The sequence below is a fragment of the Pundamilia nyererei genome, unplaced genomic scaffold (genome assembly GCF_000239375.1).
Source record: "Pundamilia nyererei isolate P.nyererei 1_Seehausen unplaced genomic scaffold, PunNye1.0 scaffold00022, whole genome shotgun sequence".
NCBI classification, from domain to species: domain Eukaryota; kingdom Metazoa; phylum Chordata; class Actinopteri; order Cichliformes; family Cichlidae; genus Pundamilia; species Pundamilia nyererei.
In genome coordinates, this window is record NW_005187423.1 from 2383391 (window position 1) to 2399441 (window position 16051).

At 37.9% G+C, this 16051-nt stretch overlaps 2 protein-coding genes across 2 annotated transcripts in view; both read right to left on the bottom strand.

The window, feature by feature from the left end:
• LOC102194803 (protein FAM13A-like) overlaps nucleotides 1–14038 on the bottom strand; it is a 34082-nt gene extending 20044 nt beyond the window's left edge. The window contains exons 1-5 of the mRNA XM_013909253.1: nucleotides 13764–14038; nucleotides 10091–10286; nucleotides 6983–7192; nucleotides 4892–5072; nucleotides 2007–2154 (exon numbers count right to left, since the gene is read on the bottom strand). Of these exons, the coding sequence (XP_013764707.1) occupies nucleotides 2007–2154; nucleotides 4892–5072; nucleotides 6983–7192; nucleotides 10091–10286; nucleotides 13764–13790 (762 nt within the window). The 5' untranslated portion in view covers nucleotides 13791–14038. The remainder of the gene's footprint in view (nucleotides 1–2006; nucleotides 2155–4891; nucleotides 5073–6982; nucleotides 7193–10090; nucleotides 10287–13763) is intronic.
• Nucleotides 14039–14723: 685 nt separating this feature from the next.
• Nucleotides 14724–16051, bottom strand: part of LOC102195077 (ovochymase-2) — a 34330-nt gene continuing 33002 nt past the window's right edge. The window contains exons 21-22 of the mRNA XM_005727041.1: nucleotides 15657–15817; nucleotides 14724–15108 (exon numbers count right to left, since the gene is read on the bottom strand). Coding sequence (XP_005727098.1) covers nucleotides 14899–15108; nucleotides 15657–15817 — 371 coding nt within the window. The 3' untranslated portion in view covers nucleotides 14724–14898. The remainder of the gene's footprint in view (nucleotides 15109–15656; nucleotides 15818–16051) is intronic.

Sequence of the window (16051 nt, forward strand, 5' to 3'; positions counted from 1 at the left end):
TGTGTGTGTGTGTGTGTGTGTGTGTGTGTGTGTGTGTGTGTGTGTGTGTTTTTGTGTATATGTGCATGTTTGTACGTTAGACAATCTTTTCTGGGTGAGGGATTTCCTACTGCTCATCAGTGTCTCAAGTGTCAATGGCCTTACAGGAATTCACAACACAGCACAGATGCTTGTGATCGGATGATGATATCACAAAAAAGGACACGTCTTTAAAGTCTTTGCAGATTTAATTTTAGTGTTACAAGTAATCTGGACCTTTGGAATTTATTAAGTTGAATTTGATCAGGTCATTTGTAATGTTTGCTTTTTCATGACGTCACATAGGTCACAGACTCAAGACTTAATGGTGTTAAAAATGACAGGAGAGTGCTATGAAAGAAGAGGCTAAAGGTCAAAACAAGAGAGAGATCCCACCATCAGTAGCTGCTCATCAGATGGCCAGTGTCACGTTTCACACGCCCGACACAGGCATTAATCAACAATCGAGACACTGTTGATGTCTGCACACTGAGATAAAAAAAAAAGGCTGGTCTCTAAATTCTGCTAATCATGAGATAGTGGTAAATGAAGCTGTTCTCAGTAAATATTCGGTAGGCTTCTCTACGCCACTCAAATATTAATTGGATCTTTAAACAATTAAATAATTAATAAAACATGTTAATGTTTTTATTAATTTGTTTGTTTACTGCATTCATATGCAGTCTCTTTGGGTGAAAATTGATTCATTCTATACTGAGTTACAGTTTATAGTGACTTTTATGGTGACAGACATATGATTAAGATAATACTGTTACACAACATAAATGCTGGGCAATGCTTTGACACGTAGCTAAAAATACAGCTTTTTTTCCCTTTAGCTCACAAAATTTAAACACAATGACACTTAATTTTGGACACCTGGAATATCTAAATTATTATACATTAATAATTTATAAATATGTCAACAACGTGTTTAAAGGAAGGAGGAGGTAGAGATTTGATAGGGTGCTCTTGTCCAATATTTTCATGTGTGTGAGGGTGCACGGGTATGTTGGTATGGGTTTCCTTTGAGGTGTTACTGGGGTTATTGAAAAGGTGTATATGTGTGTATGTGTATGTATGTATGGATAGATAGAAAGATAGATATACATATAATTAATAAAAAAAAATACATGTAAAATATAATGTAATTGTAAGGAGGTATTTCTGTAGTCTATTGATTACTTGATAGTGGAAAGGGGGTGGGGTTAAATAAGCTGATGCTTCTTCCTGCTCCTTTTAGAACATGAAAGTTATTTGTGGTTGTGTTTGCTCATTTTCCTTTCGTTTTGCTTTGTTTGTTTGTCTCTTTTGAATTCTATGTTGTTGTACTTTTTCAACATGTTCAAAAGAAAGATTCAATCAATCAATTAAAAAAAGCTAAAAATTACATTGTTGTTTATTAGGCAAATACCAAACTGAATTCATGTTTTTATACTCAAAGTTAGGGCCAGCCAACAGTACGGTAACAGTACGGTAATTACATTTTAGATTTAAAAATATAATTTCGACTAAACAGCTTGCATATGCTGGCGGATTAACCATTACAGGAACATAAAACTTATGTGGTAATTATGTGTATCTCATAAAAGAAATGAAATGATGATGAAAATAAACCTGAATATAAACTGGCAAACCAAACCAGCTGATCAATAGACATCAGTCATCAAAGCAGACAACAGACAAAAACAACCAAGGACTGAAAACAGCCACCTGTTGATATAAGATCAATAATTCAATCATTTTTACCTTGACATTACACAAGGCTGCTTGTGTAAGCCATCAATCATCCAGGTGACTGGGCAGAAGATGATGTCATAGATGAAGTCACACTGTTTAAAGTGCATGGGCACGACATGTGAATCATTAAAGTTGTCTTACCAAACTGCAAAGCATTGCCCCGACCATCAACACTCATTTATTTCATGTAAACAGTGATCTGTTTCACATAAACACTACTTTCCGGTGCTTCTGTGAGTATACCGCACCTCGGCAATGATAGGCGATGCCTCTTCTTTTGCGTAGTCTTCTCTGTCTGTGTTGGTCTCAAAGATATTGTTGTAGTTCTGGATAAGTTTGGCCATGATCTTGTTACAGATGTTCTGGTCCTTAAGTGCTTCAAATCCAGGAGCCACGCTAAAATAAAATAAAATAAAGTAAAAGCAAAAAGATGACATTTAATTGAAATTCTTTGAAGGCAAAGGTCATTCAAATGAGCACCAAATAAATATCCATAAACACTAATGTGAGCACTTTAATAGGAACTACATTCAATGGCCAGTATGTTAGGTACACCTGTTCAACTCCTTATTAACACAAATATGTAATTAGCCAATTGCATGGCAGCAACTAAATAGTCAAGATGAAGTACTAAAGTTCAAATCACAAGGGCAAGAAAGCTGATTTAAGTGACTGATTGTTGGTGTCAGATGGACTTGTCTGAGTATTTCAGAAACTGCAGGGATTTTCAAGCACAACGGGTGAAAATGTTGTGTCGAATGCCTCAAGCTAACTCAAATAAACACTCATTACAACCAAGGTATGCTGAAGAGCATCCCCTGAACCCTGCGTATTAGCTAAGAATGGGAAATGTAGGCTACAGTTGAGGTTAATCAAAATTCAAGCAGAAGACTCTTTAAACATTTCCTGGTCTGATGAAATTTGATTTCTGCTGCAACACTCTGATGCCAGGGTCAGAATTAAGCATAAACAAAATAAGAACGTGGATACATCCTGGTGTTGGTGTTACGATATGGTCTTTGCACACATAACATCCCGTTATGACCCAAGTGTACCTGTCTTCTGATTGCTGTTTCCAGCAGGACAGAATGCCATGTCACAAAGTTCACCTCATCTCAAACTGGTTTCTTGAAGCAGCGGTTTCAGTGAGTTCACTGTACTCAAAAAGCCTCCACAGTCACCAGATCTCATTCTATTGAGCACCTTTGCTCATATAGCAAAAAGGTGGTCCGACTCAGGATTAATGGGAAGCATTAATGTTTATATTATGCCCTGTTCATGGATTTCTGTAAAGTAATAAGGAATTATGTGTAGTTTGGTAGAAAAAAACTGTCACTTTCATTAAATTTAAGAAGAAATCAGACATCTGTAGATCTAAAGCTAACACCAAAACAACATAACTTGAATTCATGGGTGGACTATCCCTTTGAAACTGACTATAGCAGCAGCAGTAAAAGCAACAATCTGTATGGAACAAATGCAACTAAGCTGTAATCTTGATACTGAAATAGAAAGTAAGTCCCCAAGTTGTCAGACTGAATCCAGCTTCTATAACAAGTTTGTATGATACTGCCGAACAGCTGCGTGAGATGTACACCGGGCTGTGGGCCTATCTGTAGGTCTAATTATATAACCTTTACACAGTCTGAAGAGAACAGACTGTACAGTATGAAAGAGTATCCATTACAGTGTCTCTTATATCAGTTTCCACGGGAATCCCGGCCTTAATTAACCAATTTATCGCTGGTTATCAGTCTAGACAACACTACAGTTACATGGTATGGTCTTGTCTTGGTCTTGGTATGATATGGTCTTTGCACACATTGAGTGAGTTATTATCAACCATCCCATTATGACCCGAGTGTATCGGTCTTCTGTTTGCTTTTTTCAGCAGGACAGGATGCCATGTCACAAAGACTGGTTTCTTGAATCAGCGGGTTCAATGAGTCATTGTACTCAAAAGGCCTGCACAGTCACCAGGTCTCAATCTATACAGCACCTTCGGGATGTGAAGACTGGGAGATTCACAACATGGATATGCAGCTCATATAGCACAAAGGGGGTCCAGCCTACTACTAGCAAATACTATTTATTACTAACTAGTATAGCTTACTAACATTAAAACTGGCCACCGAGTAAGCCTATCAGAAAATTAAAAACTTGAGCTCAGAAGCCTGAGACACGGCCACATACTGTATAATTTATTTCTGAACATTTTCACATCTGCAAACAGGGTACCAAGCTGAACTTGTGCTTTGTATTTTAAATGCACAGGTAAATCAAACTGATTAGCTTTCTGAGTGACCTTTGTTAAGTCAGTTAATTGAAAAAAACAAAACAAAAAAAAAAACAAAAAAAACTACTGACTGCCTTTAAAATTTGTGGTAACTTATATTTAATTTCTAATCATTCACTCTTCTGCTACCTCTGCTACTTCCTCACCCTTTATTTTTAGCACTTTATTCTTCAAAACATGAAATTTTTATGCTCTCCTGACAATCTGCTTCTCTACTCACTCAGTAAACTACAGCATCACCTTCTGGCCAAACACTGGATTTTTCACCGGATGCCTTTTCTGACGCAACCTTTCCATTTATCCAGGATTGAGGGCGGCACTAGGAGTCTATGTCTTGAATCAGGGATTTTTCACGTGTAATGCAATGTGACAGAGGCAGAGCCCTTGTTTATTAATCAGACTACAAAACTGGGGAATCAACACTGATTTATTTCATGTAAACAGTGAAATTACATGAAAACTCTGTATGAAAAGGCATTTATACAAAAATACACAACAGAAAACATAGAATCAGCTTAAAAAAAGCATTTTTTTAATGGAAATTCAAAGTATAAATTTGAATGTAAAATTCTCACATTTTTATAAATGAGGCACCAGGTACAGTGGGTGTAGTGGTTAGCACTGTGCTGGCTAACAGGAGGAGGTTGTGAGTTCAAATCCACAAGGCAAGCGAGGCCTTTGTGGATTGAATAAGCGGAAGAAAACTGATGGATGGCCAGAAGGCTGTGACTATAGCTTTCAGCAAGAAGAAATGCCCTCTTTTATGGAGTGATATGGTGCACAGGTGTGTATTTGGACTGTTTAACCACATCTAATCTAAAGAAATGTTTCACTCACTGGAACACGCTGGGTCCAAACACAGTAGCGAGGTTGAGGGCAGTCATGCGGTTGTCCTTGTGGCTGCTCTCCACAAGGGTGAGGAAGTGGCAGAGGTAGTGCAGGAGACTGTAGTGGACATCTGGAAGCTGCAGGAGAAGGTGTCTCACGTCTGCCCAGGTGTCATCATCACCACCACGCTCTACAGATACAAAAGGTTATAGGATTTTTTTAAAAATTCAATATGTGTAGTTTATGAAATCCCTGGCAAACAACCTTTAGTGGAAAGATTAGTAATGCACTTGTGCTTCAAGTTTTTCATTAACAAGGACATTCTGCTTTGGTCTGTTTACACAGAATTAATTAACAAAAATTCAAGTAAAATTCCAAGTATAATGAATACTATTACAGCCTATCTCCAGAAGGGAGTAACAGCTCAATCCATCATCCCTCTATAATATCTAATCTTGGGTTATGGTGACTTCTAATACCTGAGCATTACTGCCTCAAAATATGTTGATGCTATTACTGGGGGTACATAATTGGGTCAGAGGTGGATAAACGGATACGACTGCTGATCCCAAATGACTTAGTGACGCAAACGTTGTGAGTGTGCACTGTAGGTCTATGTGAATGTGCATGCATGCGTACGAATGTGGGTATGTGGGTACATCTGTCTCAGTTTGGAGACGGGCAGTAATCGCCCAGAGCTTTCACGGCTGCTCTTGTGACAGCTGAGTAAAGTTCAGATTCTGTGTGTGTGTGTCCACCTGTATGTTTATTATGGATGTATTTTAGGGCAAAAAAAAGGTTGTGCTTTAACAGATGTGTACACTGCACATAAACAGAGGAAACAGGACACAGGGGCACAATACAAGAGAAAGTAACACCATGCATGAAGGTATACTAGAAATTAAAGATACTAATTTAAATGAGAATAAAAATGTATTAGTTGTTGTTATTTATGTAGTGTTTAAGATCTTGACTTAACCAAAATAGGGTCTGGTGTTTCTACAGAAAGAGCTGATTAGAGTATACATCTCGTGTTGCATGCATATGTACATACAAAATGTAACCATATACACTAGGTTATCATATACTTTTCTGTGAGGTCTGAATTTCTCCTTCAGCAGAATTAGAAAAACTTTCAGTTGTTGCAAAAACATTATAATATAATATTTTTAGCAGCTCTGGGAAAATATAGTAGAGACATAGCAAAAGCATTATAGACAATTATGTGATGAAATATAGCTCAATGGTACAAAGTTATTTAACTTAACTATACACAAAGAAGAGACAACAAAAGTGTTGACTACTGCCATTAAACACTGATAATCAAAATCATTTATTTTTCTTTTAATTTGAAATAAAAAAGATTAATACCAGTCTTAAGTTCTTTGATTTAAATCTGATAGCAATAGCAACTTTTTTTAATACTTCTAAAAGTTTTGTCATGTTAAAATGTGTAATGCAGAAAATCCTGGCATTCAGAAAGATTTAATAACCAACTGCTTGGGATTTTCTCTGGATAAAATAATGAAACACGCCTGGTAGAAACAAAACAGTTTAACAAAAACCAGCAAAATAATCTTATTCTCCAGTTATCGTCAGGAGCAGCGTCACTACTCAGGCCGACATTCATGGGGTCTATGAAAGCAAAGGGAATGCAGCAGATAAAGTATACACCACTCCCATCAAACGGATTAAACCTAGCACTGAAGCTGGGAGCGATCGCAGATGCTTTTCTTGCTAAATGACTCACTTTACCTTTTATGACCTCAAAGGTTTATTACCAGAAAAATCTGGCCCATCACCCTTCATATTACCACCCTCTCTCACAAGCAAACGCAGTATATAAATGCTCCGCCTGCTGTAGACGACTGCGCGGCTAATCGTAAAATTCACCAGCTAAAGATAGTCTTGCTGATCATCCAGTCAGTCATGACCCAGATCTACATTACACTGGAGAGGTGTATCCAATAATATCGACATGATCACATTTTGCCAGTCAAAAAAAACAAAAACACTGACCCACACATGTTGCAGGATAATTTTTATACACTGCCTATAAAAAAATAGCACAAAAGGTAGGACTACATGTTGGTGATTTACCTTGGTAGTGCTGTATTAGTGCCTGCTGGACTGTCATGACTACCAGACCCCCGGGGAGATCTCTCAGGTACTGTTTGAGCAAGCTGGCAACAGTACAGGAATCAGATTCAGAGAGCAGGTTCACATCACCACCACCCTCCAAATGCTGCTTCAGGGTCTCCACAGCACGGACGTTTCCATTTACCCTGAACAGACCTTCCTGATGCAGTGCTGGAGGAGTTAAGAGACAAAAAATATTACAAATAAAGAAATCCTCACTTACAAGGTCTTGAATGATCAGTCCCCATCTTATCTTATGACCTCAAAGTACCATATCACCCTAATTGAGCACTGTGCTTCCTGAGCCTGATTCTGCCAGAGGTTTTTTCCTGTTAAAAGGGAGTTTTTCCTTCCCACTGTTGCCAAGTGCTTGCTTAAAAGGGGCAGTCTGATTGTTGGGGTTTTCTCTCGTAATATTATAGGATTTTTACCTTAAAATATAAGGGGGCTTGAGGTGACTGATGTTGTGATTTGGTGCTATCCAAATAAAACTAAACTAAATCATTATTAAAAATATTTTATTTTTCTTAAATAGTAAATGTAAGTTTAATTTAATTTTTCCTTGGTAGCAGACTTTACATTCTCAGAGAATATAGAGCAATTTGCAGATTTGCACTGTAACCATGACTTGCAAGGCTCTTTTCTGACCCACTGTTACATCCTGGCACTGCTATCAAGTCTGAATTTCCTTCATGTAAAGGCACTTTTGTGACCAAGAAGTGAAATTGTGAAAAATATAAAATCTAAAGGTTTATCTGTTAACCATCTTTTTATTTTTTAATTCTTTATATTGAGCAGATCAACAACACACTGAGAAAAAAATAGCAAGTGACATTCTTATATATGAAAATTTTAATTTAGTGTAACTTAACAGATACTAGTCAGGAATATTTTCCTTTTACTTTATTGCCAAACTCACAATTAGCTGGGGGTTTTTTTGCATGCCACTTTAGTATTAAATAACTACACTTTTGTATTTGCTGTTAGCATTATCACTATTTTTAATTAGTCTAAACGCACTAAGGCCATAGTAATGTTTTCTTTGTGAGTATTTATTACACAGTGTGCTGCGGGGAAAAGCCTGTTCTAACGTTTGAGTCTAAGGTTTATTTTTTAGCACCTGGCGGCTTTTTTACTTCTCATCCGTAAGTAATCTGCTCTTTCACGTGATTCAGTTTATTTTGAAAAATCTCAACAGGATCTTGAGCTTTATTGTGAAAGGTTTATGTGGAACATAAACAAGCGGACACGCGATGGTTTTACCATCGTTGTTGCTAACAACAACGCATAAAAACAGGCGCTTGTCCATCCCTAGTGTGGTTATATTAAATATAAGAGAAAGAGAGAACTTTAAGAAATTAATATAGCCACTACAGTGACCATCAAAACCATGAAAAAATATTGCCGTAAACAGTTTATTTTGCGACACCACGAAACAAAGGATAGCATAAAATGAAACGATAAAAGTTTTTATATCGTCATCATATCATATGAACAGCCCTAGTCTGTGAACATGAAATTAGCAGCTTAGATTTGTGTTAATAGCTGTCAGTGTTTTGTTTTTGGTATCTGTTTTGATTATGTTGCTAGTTAGCGTTGCTAAGTGCTTGCTAAAACCTTAACAACTGTCTTTTGCCTTATCAACACCTGTTGCTAACCTTACTTTGTCACACTTAGTATTTTATAACAAAATAATAATAATACTATGATAAAATATTTAAAAAAAAATTCTTACTAAAAGATTTCAACTCATGTTGTAGACCCTTGAAGTTTTGTTTTTAACAGCTAATAAAATGGCACACTAATACCCATAATAATAGGAGTAGTTATTTGGAACTATTTTCTGGCCAAATAATACTATTCAGAAATAAGTGACAGCGTTATTCACTGGATTATACATTTATTTCTTAAAAATAAATAAACAAAACAAAACAAGAACCAATTAAAAAAATTAATTGCTTTAAGCACTACTTGCAAAAATGAAATTTGTCCTTCGGGGTGACTTAATGGAGGAAGAAATCTCAAAGGCCACATCCACAGCTCTAACATGTAGGCTATCTATGTTTGTTGGCCCATAAGGAATTATATTATTTCCCTCCACGCTTACCTTACCTGGTTATGAGACAGCCTTTAAATACATAGGCCAGTGAAATGATTGCACAGCGAGTTTAAGTCAAATTAAACACACTCCAATAATTGCTTTAAAAGAGGCCTATGTTTTCAGTTGACCTGAGTAGGATATCGTTTTCTTGTAGGGACATCTAGTGTTCAAACAGAAGAACTACAGAAAATAATGTAGGTTAATATAGAAAATTTACAAGTTCTGTTTTTTGTTTTTTTTTAACTATGCGTTATGGTTGATCATTTTATATATTAATATCTATATACATTTTTTCTGGAGAAATCTGTTGGCTGATCGTTTGTCAAAGCAAGAGCTGTGGATTTGTGTGATTATATTTATTTATTTAGCAACAAATTTGCTTTTTAAATTGTTCGTCTCCTTGAAAACTATTACATGTTTAGTCTCTTTTGTTTTCTGTATATCTGGTTTTTAGATGATGATGATGGAAACTTGTGCTTGTGAAAGTGATTCAACTTTGCATTGTTTTTGTCTGCAGCAAATTAAATGATGAAGTATTAAAATGATTGTGGCTGATTATCAAGAGTAACTAATTGAAGAGTGAGATGGCAAGTCTGTGAGAAATATTAATAATGCATGCAATGACAAAAAAAAACATTTAACTCTATTTCAGTAGTCTAGTAAAGTTGCTCTGGTCTAATTCTTATCCGGCTCATATTAACGAGACTCAGAGGATTGACATAATGAGGTTTCTGATTATTGTATAACTGTATGATTTATTTAGAACAAATTATGTAATACAAGAAAACCTAGGTGGCACTATAAAGCTGTATTTATGTAGTGACACCAGTAGGATTGGATATTCAAAAATGTATGTGCACCATCTTTTCAGCATGCAAGACCAACTGTATTCAGCAAAAATTCAAAGAAATAAAAGATAGCCAAAGGTTGCACTTCTCCTCCAGTGCTCTCATGCATTTTTGCCTCACCATGCTTGCGGAGATGCTCCACCATCCTCCGCACCACCAGAGGCACTCCATCCTCCAGCAGCCCCTGGTTTCGCAACTCAAACAGAGACGCTCCAAACACCTTGGTGTGCTTGGGTGCGACTATCCTGGGTCGCGGGATGGGCATCTGGACCATCTTCTTCATGTCTTCTTTAACCTGCACCGCCGCCTTGTTGTGCTGCAGGGAGAGCAGACAGCAGCAGTCAGACACTGACACTATGGAAGCAGAGACAGACATCTTTGTAGACACCTGTTACACAGGAAAGCGCACTTCATCCCAAAGAGTAGAATGTGTGTGCTGCTGCTCATGAAGTGGCTGACTACACGCAGATCTCTTTCAGTCACTCTGCCATGCTCTTACAGGACACCGTGTGCTGAGGGCAGCAGGAAGATAAAGAGGAGAGCTGGCTGTGCATGAGTTGCTACGACAAATATCAGGTTACCTCGCAACACATCTTTGGTTAAAGACACTGCCAGAGTGACACATATACACACACATGCACAAATAGGCATATGAGCACATATTTAGAGAAGCACATGTGGTATATGCTCAGCTGCCAGGAATCTGAACGATAGTAAGGATATCAGATCAGACTGATATAATACCTTAAGAGGAGAGGCTCATTGTACTACAAGTAAAATTACATTTTCCATTGCTAATCTCATTGAGAAATAAATACAAAATATAATATGGTAAAACATATTATTACATTTTCTGATTTGCTACTTATATATAATTGTTTACTTCACATAGGCTATTCAATACATATAGATATAGACCCATATGTCTCATTTTATATATGATTATCAAATTAAATAGAGCAGCATTTTTCTTTTAGGTGTACCAAAAAATACTAACAGTACTGAGGTAACTAAGAATTGAAGTTAAGTACAGCAGGTGTTTTGATACACTTAGTTAGGTTTTACACTTTATGTGCTCTTAGCCAAGCTGAGCCAATTCAAAACCTGAATATGATGTTTACCTGGTAAGATACCGAGGCAAACAGCATCCCCATGGTCTCTGTATCTGCATACAGAGACTTTAAGATACACTTGCTTGTTGTCTGTCTCTGAGAGCAAACCATAACTTTCCAGCAAATTACTCATTCATTTAGCATATTTACAGTCCTGAGCAAAAGTCTTGAGTCACTCCATATTTCTTTAATATTTTGCTTCCAAGGAGCCAAACGTTCTTTTACATTTTTAACATAATCTTAATCTTTGCACATCGGCTGCTTTTTCACTCATTTTCAGTCCTTGTACCTGAGCATTTTCAGAGGAATTTATTTATTTATTTTTTGTTAAACTACTCATCTGATGATGAAACAGGAAAATCCCAGCAACAACCTGACAAAGGACCTGAGCGATGTGTCTGGTCGTTCAGTTGAGCCATCTACCGTTCACTGAAGCCTCATCAGAAATAGTCTCAGTGGAAAGACGACTGTCAGGAAGCCATTCTTAAGGAAGGGGAGCAGGGCAAAAACGATGATGATGTATGCCAAATTACACAAAATCTGGACTGAAAAATGAGGGGCAACAGATGTGATAGACTGTCGTGAACATGCACTGTTATTGTTTGGGGCTGCATTTCAGGGATCTTGTCAAAACTGATGGAATTCTGAACAAAGAAAGTACCATCAGATTTTCATCCACCATGCAATAACACGTGGAAATCATCTGACTGGCAACGGCTTTATTTTTCAGCATGTCAACGATCAGAAGAGACCTGGGTTAAAATGTGGCTACAATAAGGTCCATAGTGGCACGGTGGTTGTAATATGATTTTTTCCCCCTTTACTCACCACTTGCTAAGACACAGAAGCTAGAGTCATCTGCTGATTAAAACCCACCTCACAGATGGTGCTAAGATGGGTAAGGAGACAAAATCTTTAGCGTGGCAGATGCTCCGACTGTGCTAATACAACATACATTATCACTTAAATCAGCATTTATAAAGGCTGTACACGTCTTAATAGTTGCCAGACACGCTAAACACAAACTATCTTCATTAACTTTCCGCTTGCACAAATGATTGTTTATGTATATAATTGAGTTTATGTGGCCATAGTTGGACCTCTCAGAGTTACAGTCTGGGCTCCTGTGCTACTACTACTGCAGGTGTTAAGGAGTTAAGCTGGTCTGAGCTAAGTCTGACTGTGAGACTGACTGTAAGGGGCCCAATGGAGCAGATGTCCCACTAAATCTTCCTTTACTATCATCATCATGGCAGATAGAAATGAATCGCAGTCTTACTTCTGAATTCACACAGTAGGCAAACACTGAGATGAAAAGTTTTATAGCAGGTTTTGGGGTTGTTTGTTAAGTTTCCCCTCAGCAATTTGAATGCAAACACAATCGCCTCCATTGTTGCTGGGATTCAGCCAAAGATGCTCGTCCCCTCCTTTGTTTTTAAGATATTTTCACACTTCAACATCTGACAGTGAAAAGGAAACTTATTAAGGAAACTTATAGACAAGGACCTGGGGGAAGGAATTGTTTCCCCTTGCTTCAGAAGTGTCTCAAACATTTTCTGTGGGAATCCTATGGTTTCGACACTTTGGGTAAATGAAATCTTTTAGAAGTATTGTCCTGTAAATAGACTGCTAACGGTCGGTACAACCCATCTAGCATAGGGGTGTCAAACTTAAGGTCTGGGTCCAGAATCGGCCTAGCAGACTCCACTCCGGCCCACTGGAAGGCTTCAGAAAATGTGAAGGAGGTCAAAAATTTTGCACTTTTAACTTAAGTTTCATAAATTTTATAGCCTGTCCTGCTGACAAAGACTCCCTCACAGTCATTCATACTACACCAATGTAATGAAGTAATACATAAATAATTTAAATGTGGAAAAAAATGTGATGTACTGTTGGAACTGCAATTAATTTTCTTATACTGAGGGGATTAAATGTGCAGTTAAACTACTTTACAATGACTTTACACTCATCCTGCTAATTTAAGATGTGGCCCACAATGCGAAATGACTTTTCCAACCCTGTCTTGTCTTCTACTTGCTCATGAAGGGGATAGCAAGCCCAAGCATGTGCCCTTCTTTTCCTCCACTCCCCACCTCCCTTGTCCCTCCCTCCTTCCCTGTCTGGGTGGCCATTGAAGCAACTGGCAGCAAAAGCACCACAGGAACCCTGAAGCAACAGCTGCAGAGCTCACAGTTACTACTGCAAGAAGAAAAACATTAAATAAAATAGAATATCCCGGTGCAGTGCTGGTGACAACTCTTATTCTCATTTCTGGAAGTGATCACATGCTTGGAAAAAATTACTGGTGTTGACTGAAAACATAAAACATACAGTGTTTCTGGTTTTTAAAAAAAAAATTTTACAGTTGTTGTTTTTTAAAGATGCTAGAATAAATTTACTGTTGCCCTACAGTAAGAGGAAGTACTTTCAAGCAAGTAGATTGGTCATTACAGCCCTATGAGTCATGGCTTTTTGGTAATAAGTTAGCTGAGGAAGGGAAAGTTAAGATTTACTTTAGGAAAGGAATATTTGTCCCTCCAGGACATTTTAAAGAGACAACACACCCCATCACAAATGAGTTTGTAGACAGACACTGAGCAGAACAGTCCCGTTATATGTTCTTCAGCTCTTAATTACAGGTCGACTAGGAAGTCAACTCAAGCTTTGTAGTTTCTACTCACACAGATGGTCATAGCTCCTGCCCCCATTCTCCCACAGAAAAAAACGCCGGCACTCCGGGGAAAGATGAGGAGAAAAAGTACAGCTGGCTCCCCTCCTCCGCTCCTCACTCTTTTCCAGGACACACTAGACTTTTCCCAGGGCTGGGAATCTTTTGCGCCTCACACTGAGCCATTCAGATACTCTAAAAAACACATATAATCCAACCAAGGGGGAAAAAAAGTCTGAGGAAGTCCTGTCACTACCGGCAGACCATGAGCACAGATTAGAGCTTGTCTCTTTCTCTCTTCCTCCCTCTTCATTCCCCCCCTCCTCTCCTTCTCCTAGGCTGAAATCTGAGCCGAGTTTTTTCATTGGCTCAGAGGCCTGGTCATGTGATCAAGGGGGTTAAACCCCCAAAACTTTAAATATGTGCTGCAACATTTATCTACCAGAGAACAGAGCTAATCAGTGACTGGAAGAGCAATGAAGTAATGTTTTACTCAACGCTGTATTAAAGTGCACGCAAAAACAGGAAACGGCTTCAGAGTCTCATGTAGTTTTATCAGACCAATGGTGATTTTTGTATTCTATTATTTGCAGCATCTAAAATTTAAACCAACCTTTTTTTTTTTTGTTCTTTGATGTCCTTTTTCTTTTTTTTTTTTTTTAACTATGGTTGTGGACTGAATATAACAGATAAACAGCTGGTCAGAGAGACATCAAAACACAACAAGACAGTGGCTAGCAAATTAAGTTATATAAAATGACCATTAATTGTTATTAACCTTGATTTTTTTTAACACTACACTTTTTATTACAGTTAAAATATTCATTTTGAACACAGAACTATAAAGTAAAAGGAAACAGTAACTGCAAGCTTTATAGATATGTATTTTTATTTATACATGATATATTTATTCATTATTTTACAAATTATTTTACAAATATTTGCTTAAATATAATTTGCTTAAAATGTTCAGCAGTGTTTAATATATAGAAACGTACAAGCAATATGTTATTTACTAAATTATTTTACGGGGCGCAATGCAACCTTGTAGGTTGGTGCTGCTGGTCAGCATTTGTTACATTCAGGGGGTTTTAAAGAGAAAAAAATAAATCGAAACATGGAATAATCTCTACCTAAAGATGTCAGCTTTACAAAGCTTTTCTGCTTTCATAAATATACTTCTTGATGTTGCTGTCGATCCAGTCACTGAAGGCAGAAACGCGGGTAAACACTGATGGTTTCTTGTCTCTGATGCAGCCCTGAGCTCCAAAGCTGACGATGCCGTGCACCTCCCAGGTTGTATTTGTTCCGCCAGCAGCAGTGGCAGCTGTGCAGGCGAGGGGACCGCCGGAGTCACCCTACCAGGAGACAGCAGGACAAAGAAATCAGCAAAGATCTACTTATGATGCACTGCAGAACATTCGATTTTGGCAGCTGCTGTAAATCGTCTCTGTGACCTTGAATTTGTAGAAGTCAGTCTTTATTAACAGCCTGACAAAGTATTCATTAGGCAAATGTCAGAATCGTGCTTTATGAAGCTCCTAAAATGTAAAACGTCCCATTTTTCACATTGCTGCATTTCTAGCAGCTGCTCATTAACGCTGGCGAATAATGTTTCTGTGTTCTTCTGTCTAATTACGCCTGCAAACTGGGCAGCAGCCATTGAGATCAAGGCTGAATGACCGCAAACAAAAACGATTTCAGGGAGCTGCATAAAAGACGAAGAGAGGCGGGCACACTTACGTAATGTTTTTAAATAACTCGGAAGGAATTTAAACAATGAACAACATCGTCTCCTAACAACTTTCAGTCTATCCATTTAGATGATGGATGCATTGATATATTGTCCAAACGTCAGTGCATCCTTAATTCAAGCAAATACTCTTTTCTAAATGTGTCGTCAAACCTGACAGGCTGACTTGAGCTCATCTGGGGACTCGTAGCCGGCACAGATCATGGAGGGCCTGAGGGTGTCCCACCAGTAAGCAGGCTTACTGCAGGTTTCGAAGTCGATAACAGGCAGCGCTGCCTGATTAAGCTTCTCGGCCACTTTAGGGAACAGGTTACCTAAATATAAGAAGAACAAATTAAAATCTTTACATCATAGAAATTTCAGAAAATAACACAAACATGTTTACACTAATAATTTTGTTTTACATATTGTATCACTAAATCTAAAGTCATCACTACTGCTGGATGCCAAAAAGTGGGGGTTTTATGTGTTTTAACAACAGGGGACCTCCAGCTGAACCAGGCTCAGGGAGGCAGCAATGAGGAAGATAGAATGAGGAAACAGGATCC